This window comes from Myotis lucifugus, unplaced genomic scaffold (genome assembly GCF_000147115.1).
Source record: "Myotis lucifugus unplaced genomic scaffold, Myoluc2.0 scaffold_12, whole genome shotgun sequence".
Taxonomy (NCBI): Eukaryota; Metazoa; Chordata; class Mammalia; order Chiroptera; family Vespertilionidae; genus Myotis; species Myotis lucifugus.
This window is the reverse complement of record NW_005871060.1, coordinates 953,525-961,441: the sequence shown is the minus strand read 5'-3', so window position 1 is coordinate 961,441 and position 7,917 is coordinate 953,525. Positions and strand designations below refer to the sequence as shown.

Here is a 7,917-nt window from a genome sequence, read left to right as displayed (position 1 = left end):
TCCTGACTGAGAATCAAACTGTGACCTCCTGGTTCATAGGTCGACACTCAACCACTGAGCCACAGTGGCTGGGCTTTACATGATTTTAGATATACTTATTTCATAGTTTTTATAAGATTGTTCCTTTATTTCAAATCCTTAGGGTTTTAATCTTCTGTTTTACTTATGGTTTCCTCGTCGTATGTTCTGTAATTTTGAATTCTGAGCTAATCTTCAGTGGTATTATTTGTGAGAATCCTGAGTGCTCTGGAATTGAGGGTGGGCATTCTACAGTAGTTTCTATTAGTTTCTGTAAGAAACCCAAGAAGTATCATCAGTCTGAGATTAATTTTCATATTAATGTCTTGGCCCTGGGTTTCTCAAACAATGTACACAGAATAACTTAATTCTGGGTCTGCAAGAAAAATGGGCTTGAAGTTCTGAATTCTCAGCAGACTTTTTTTGGCTTTACTCTGAGCCCTGAAAAACACATGTAGATTTTCTTGCAAGTCCTCTGTGCTAGTGAGCTTCTTGTTTTCTATTCTGTTTCTGTAATTGAAGGTAAGTCCAGGTTTTATGCAGGATCTTAATTACAACTTACTGTCTCTGTCTCTGCATAGGCATTAAATCCCAAGCCTCTGGGTTCTTGAGACACACACAGCTCCTCTCAGGAAAGCCTTCCCATCACTGCATGCCCAGACTGGCTTTAGTTCCTTCTTTGTTTCTGACACTTCAAGATTTATTTCTATCCTTGCAAAATCAGCTATGAATGCCTTATAGTTCTTATAATCTTTTACCCAGCATTTCTAGTTGATAATGATGGAAAACTTATCAGATTATCATGCTCAACTATCCTGCTAGAAGTTCAAGTAACAATGGAGATATTAAAAAATGTTTTTGTGTAAAATTTCTCTTAAAACTTTTGTATCAATATTAATTTCTGGGCTCTGATCATTATTCTACGGTAATGTAAAATGCTGACACTGGGGAACACTGGAGAAAGGGTATTCGAGAGCTCTTTATATTATTTTTGCAACTTTTCAGTAAAATAGAAAGTCTCATCAAGAAGTCTAGTGATGTCCTGGGAGGGACACAAGTTGAAAGCCTGAGCTTTGAAATTAAACTGGCATATATTAGGTGGGCAACTCTTAGCATGTTATCTATACTAATAAAAGGGTAATATGCTAATTAGGGCGGACGCCTTCCGGACGTCCATCCGGACAAAACCACCGCGGCTGCGAGGCCCAGGGCTCAGGCAGCCTTGGGCTCAGGCAGCCTTGAGCCCCGGCGGCTGCAAGGCCCAGGGCTCACGGCAGCCGTGAGCTCACAGAGGCTGCGAGCCCCGGCATCTGTGAGGCCTGGGGCTCACGGCAGCCATGAGCCCCAGCGGCTGCGAGGCCCAGGGTTCAGGCAGCTGTGAGCTCCAGCAGCTGCGAGGCCCGGGGCTCAGGCCTCACTGCCACCATGGCCGGCAGTGGCAGCAGCAGTGGGGTGATGGGGATAGCACCTTTTCCTGATCAGCCTGGTCGCCTCCCACAGAGGGAGGCCAGACTGCGGCTTAGGCCCGCTCCCCATGGGATATCCCCTGAGAGCTCCCAGACTGTGAGAGAGGGCAGGCTGGACTGAGGGACCCTCCCCCCAGTGCACGTATTTTCATGCACCGGGCCACTAGTCCTATATAATAAAAGCCTAATATGCAAATCGACCAAACGGTGGAATGACTGGTTGCTATGATGCGCATTGACCACCAGGGGGCAGACGCTCAATGCAGGAGCTGCCCCCTGGTGGTCAGTACACTCCCACAAAGGGAGCACTGCTCATCCAGAAGCCAGGCTCATGGCTGGCGAGTGCAGTGGCGGTGGCGGAAGCCCCTCCCACCTCTGCGGCAGTACTAAGGAGCAGCAAGCAGGCAAGCGGTAAGGAGGGAGGGGTCCTGGACTGTGAGAGGGCACAGGCCGGGCTGAGGCCCCCCGACCCCCAGTGCACGAATGTTGTGCACCAGGCCTCTAGTATTTTCTATAAAATAAAGTCCTTTTAAACTTAAATTTTAGGTTTTTATATAGTACTGGAGGCCCGGTGCATGAAATTTATGCACTGAGGGGGGGGTGTCCTTCAGCCCAGCCTGCACCCTCTCCAATCTGGGACCCCTCAAGGAATGTCCAACTGCCCATTTAGGCAGGAATCAGGCCTAAATGGGCAGTCGGACATCCCTCTCACAATCCAGGACTGCTGGATCCCAACCGCTTGCCTGCCTGCCTGCCTACCTGATTGCCCCTAACCACTTCTGCATACCAGCCTGATCACCCCCTAACCGCTCCCCTGCCAGCCTGATCAAAGCCTAACCGTTCCCCTGCTGGCCCGATCACCCCCAACTGCCCTCCCCTGCAGGCCTGGTTGCCCCCAACAACCCTCCCCTGCTGGCCTGGTCCCTCCTAGCTGCCCTCCCCTGCTGGCCTGCTCTCCCCCCAATGGCCCTCCCCTGCAGGCCTGGTCCTCCCCAACTGCCCTCCCCTGCCGGCCTGGTCCTCCCCAACTGCCCTCCCCTGCAAGCCTGGTCCTCCCCAACTGCCCTCCCCTGCCGGCCGTCTTGTGGCCACGTGGGGGTGGCCATCTTTGACCACATGGAGGCAACCATCTTGTGTGTTGGACTGATGGTCAATTTGCATACTGGTTGTGACTAATTAGCCTATCAGGGTTAATTAGCATATCCCTCTCTTATTATATAGGACTAGTGGCATGGTGCACAAAATTCGTGCATGGGGGTTAAGGGGTTCCCACAGCCCAGCCTGCACCCTCTCCAACTGGGGACCCCTTGGGGGATGTCCTACTGATGGCTTAGGCCTGCTCCCCCTGGGAGCGGGTCTAAGCTGCAGTCTGGCCTTCCTCTGTGGGAGGCTACCAGGCTGATCAGGGGAAGGCACCGTCCCCATCCACCCCACTGCTGCTGCCACTGCCAGCCATAGTGGCTGCAAAGCCTGAGCCCCAGACCTCGCAGCCGCTGGGGCTTACGGCTGCCTGAGCCCTGGGCCTTGCAGGGATCAGGCCTAAACCAGCGGTCGGACATCGCTCTCACAATCTGGGACTGCTGGCTTTTACCTGCTCACCTGCCTGCTGGCCTGATCGCCCCTAACTGCCTCTGCCTTTGCCCCTACCACCATGGCTTTGTCTGGAAGGAAGTCGGATGTCTGGAAGATGGCCGGTTGACCCGGTCTAATTAGCATATTACCCTTTTATTAGTATAGACTAGAGGCCTGGTGCATGAAAAATTTGTGCACGGGGGGAAGGGAGGTCCCTCAGCCCGGTCTGCATCAACGCCAGCGTCCCTCGTCCCGGTCTCTGGCCAGAGGCCTCTCCCCTCCCTCCGTGAGGCTGGGGCACAGAAGCCAGGGGCAATGTGAGCCAAGTGTCCCACTCCAGGCCTCTGGCCAGAGGCCCCACCCCTCCCTCTGCGCGGCCGGGGTATGAACACTGGACTCGTGTCGTTGGGGGCGACGCAAGCCCAGCATACCGCACCCAGGCCTCTGGCCAGAGGCCCCTCCCCTCCCTCTGTGCAGCCAAGGAGCAGATGCTGGGCTCGCAGTGCCAGGGCAATGCCACCAGTGTCCCGCCCCAGCTGCTATGGGTGCCGCCATCGTTTGTTGTGGAGTGATGGTTAATTTGCATATTACTATTTTATTAGATAGGATAGATTATATAGAATAGGATTGCTTAAATGCGGGGGGGAAAGCCTTTTTCAGCAGGAGGAGATGCTCTTGGCAGACAAAAAATCACATAATCCCTATATCCGGACTGATAGCCAACCATATGCACTATACTGCCAAAGCAGTCATTAAAAAAATGAACCTCTTTCTTACACCTTACACCAAACAGCTTTTGCCCTTAAAACCCCTCCTCATCCCCCACCTTAGGTTCTGCCTTTGTAGTTCACCCAGATTAGGTTCTGATTGGTCAGTTTCTATGCCAGTCAGCATCAAAAGCTCCATCTACTAGAAAGCCATTGGCTCCTCACACTTCACCCATATTAGGTTCTGATTGGTCAGTTTCGATGGCAGGCAGGGTCAAAAGCTCTGCCTCCTACGCAGCCATTGGCTCCTGGCACTTCACCCAGATTTGGTTCTGATTGGTCGGTCTCTATGCCAGACAGTATCTCCGGTCCTATCTCTGGGCCTGATTAAAGAGGTGGGGCTGATCAGCAGCCCCGCAGAGGCGCAGAGAGAAACAGAGTCATGGCTGCTGGTAAAGCCCCGAGAGAAAGAGAGAGGCTATGGCTGATCAACAGCTGCCATTGAGGCTGCAGATCAGACCCTGCCTCTCTCTCTGCAGGCCTCTCTCCAGGCCTAATCTGCAGCCCCTCAGAAGTCAGTGCTGGGTCACCTCAGCAACCTAGCACTGACTTCCAGTGTTAGGTTGAGCCTTCGGTCGTTATGAACCCTAGCTCATTATATATATACTAGAGGCCCGGTGCACAAAAATTTGTGCACTTGGGGGGGGGGGTCCCTCAGCCCGGCCTGTGTCCTCTCTCAGTCTGGGACCCCTCGGGGGATGACCACCTGCTAGCTGAGGCCTGCTCCCCGGGGGATTGGGCCTAAGATGGCAATCAGACATCCCTCTGGCAGCCTGGCAGCCCTTGGGGGATGTCCACTTGCCAGCGGGGAGCAGACCTAAGCTGCAGTCGGACATCCTTAGCACTGCTGAGGAGGCAGGAGAGGCTCCCACCACCACCACTGTACTAGCAGCCATCAGCCTGGCTTGTGGCTGAGCAGAGCTCCCCCATGTGGGAGCACACTGACCACCAGAGGGCAGCTCCTGCATTGAGCATCTGTCCCCTGGTGGTCAGTGTGTGTCATAGTGACCAGTCATTCCCAGTCTTTCTGCTGTTAGGGTCAGTTTGCATATTACCCTTTTACTATATAGGATAGAGGCCTGGTGCACGGGTGGGGGCCGGCTGGTTTGCCCTGAAGGGTGTCCCGGATCAGGGTGAGGGTCCTGCTTAGGTGCCTGGCCAGCCTGGGTAAGAGGCTGATGGCTGTTTTCAGGCTGCTCGCACCCCCTTTAGGGTGGGGGTCCCCACTGGGGCACCTGGCCAGCCTGGATGAGGGGCTGATGGCTGTTTTCAGGCTTCCCGCACCCCCTTCAGGGTGGGGGACCCCACTGGGGCGCCTGGCCAGCCTGGATGAGGGGCTGATGGCTGTTTTCAGGCTGCCCGCACCCTCTTCAGGGTGGGGGTCCCCACTGGGGTGCCTGCCAGGCTGGATGAGGGGCTGAGGGCTGTTTTCAGGCGGGCCAAGCCTGCAACTGAAGCTCCCAGTCTCTCCTTTTTTTCTTTTTTCTTTTCTTTTTATTCTGGGATTTATTTACCTTCTGTAATTGAAACTTTGTTGTGGCTCCAGCTCAGAGGCCGGCTGGCTGAAAGCAGGTATCTGGGGTTTGTTTAGCTTCTATAATTGCAACATTGATGCTTAGACTGGAGTTCAGAGACCGGCTGCGGCAGGCAGGGAACCTTGGCTTCCTCCATCACTGGAGCAAGCAAGCCTCCTGTTCGCTTCAGCTGCCTGGCTGCTGGCCGCCATCTTTGTTGGCAGTTAATTTGCATATTGCCCTGATTAGCCAATGGGAAGCGTAGCAGAGGTATGGTTAATTACCATGTTTGTCTATTATTAGATAGGATATAGACTAGAGGCCCAGCACACACGAAATTGTGCGCGGTTAGGGTCCCTATGCCTAGCCTGGCCTCAGTCACGTGGCCTCTGCCGCCCTGCAACAATACGTGAAGCTCCCCACCCCGGGACATTCCGCAATGGTCATGGCCCCTCGAATGCTTCGCGAAGCTCCTCCTGCCTTGCCACTGCCCCACAAGGCTCCTCCGACCCTGCCACTGCCCCGTGAGGCTCCCCTCACCCCACCACTGCTCCATGATGCTCCTCCACCCTGCCACGCTCCACGAAATTCCCCCTGCCCCGCCACTGCTCTGTGAGGCTCCTCCCGCCCCACCATGCTCCAGGAAATTCCCCCCGCCCCACCTCTGCTCCAGGACCCAGGACTTACTTCTACCACAGGTGGCCGGGACCCAGGACAGCAATTCAGCCCACTCACCAGTCCCCACCCACCAGAGCCTGCCTCGCGTGCAGCCTGGCATTCGGTCGTCCCTCTGGTCATTTTGGATGTGACAGACCCTGGCTCTTTATATATAGATGTTTATATTACTGAGCATACTACCTAGTATATAATATATGTACAGTGTGGTGGTTCTTTTGATTATCCTGTTTTTAAAGGGGAAGTGGGAGGTATTAGAAAGTCAAGTTCATTGAAGTCACAGCCTTGCTATATGGCATCTTACAAAAGCAAGTCTAAGACTACTGAGCACAGTGATGACATCATGGCAAAGGAAAGAGCAGTTACCAAATTGGGGGTGGTCCTGCATAATTTTGTAGATGATTTCTGAGGCTCTGGCACCTGGGGCTTCGGCCTGTAAGATCCTGTTGGTAATCTGCAGCATTCCCCCTTCCGGAACCCACACCATTGAATTGGCCACAAGCCGAAGACCTTTTTCATTCTAGAATAAGGAGAGAGTACAGAATTAGGTCCAAGCAAAATAAGAAAATATCAGTCCTTAAAAACATGTTATCAGGTACCACTGCTGCTAATGATTGTCTAGTAAGAGAGATTCATGGCTTTAGAGTCACACTATGAACTACAGTTGCTCGAACAACACAGGTTTGAACTGCATGAGTCCACTGATAAATGGTTTTGTTTTTACAATTGACCTGTGCTATCATTGACTGCTGCAGTTCAAACTGTGTTGTTCAAGGGTCACCTTGACAGTTAGGAATCTGCAACCAAGGTCAGGAACCCCTATGCAAATAGCTGAATTAAGTAATTCACGAAGTTTTGATTGTCAGGTGGTCAGCACCCCAGCACCACATTAAGGGTAAACTGTATATGTGTGTACACTATGTGTATGTATATATATATACACACACACACACACACACACACACACACATATATGTATTTTTCTTGCATTTTCTTTTAATTTATCATGAGAAAATAACTTACTTCTTTTAGGAAGACTAAGTCTCTTCATTGCTTTCTATCATTTGTCCATCTACCTGTCCTTCCATTCTCCCTATCCATCCAAATTCAAGAACTATTCGTTCAGCTCTTTTGCTAGAGGGCTAAGGTACATAAGGATGGCTGAAATTCGACTTCAGTTTCAGAACTGACAGTCTGGTGGGGAAGACATGAATAATTATGATGCATCACAAGTGATGCTCAATAAGAAGCTTAAGCAGAATGCTATGAGTGAATAAGGAAGGCAATCAATCAATTTTTCTTTTTCATGTAGATGTTTCTTTTAAAAAAAATTTTTTTATTGATTTCAGAAAGGAATGAAGAGGGAGAGAGATAGAAACATCAATGATGAGAGAGGATCATTGATTGGCTGCCTCCTGCACATCCTACACTAGGGATCAAACCTGCAACCTGGCATGTGCCCTGACTGGGAATCAAACCATGACCTCCAGGTTCATGGATTGATGCTCAACCACTGAGCCACAATGTTTTTTTTTCTCTCTCTCCCTCTCCTTTCCTTCCTTGCTCTAAAATTCAATAAAAATATTTTAAAAAAATAAAAATTGGTAGTTATAAAATAGTCATGGGAAAGTAAGTAAAGCATAGGAAATAGAGTTGATAATTCTATATAATAAAAGCCTAATATTCTAACTGTCCGGTCGTCCATTCAACCAATCAAAGCGTAATATGTTAATGATATACTAAGGCCACTCAACCGCTCCCTATGACATGCACTGACCACCAGGAGGCAAACGCTCTGACCAATAGGTTAGCTTGCTGCTGGCATCCGGCCAATCGCGACTGAGCAAGATGGCCAGACATGCGCTGGAGCCCTCCTGTGTTCCCACCCTTGGCTGGCCAACCTGT

General features: G+C 51.2%; 1 protein-coding gene across 1 annotated transcript in view; it reads right to left on the bottom strand.

Moving 5' to 3' along the window:
- Positions 1 to 7,917, bottom strand: part of FRAS1 (Fraser extracellular matrix complex subunit 1) — a 268,392-nt gene that overhangs the window by 125,630 nt on the left and 134,845 nt on the right. The window contains 1 exon segment of the mRNA XM_023750302.1: positions 6,317 to 6,532. Coding sequence (XP_023606070.1) covers positions 6,317 to 6,532 — 216 coding nt within the window.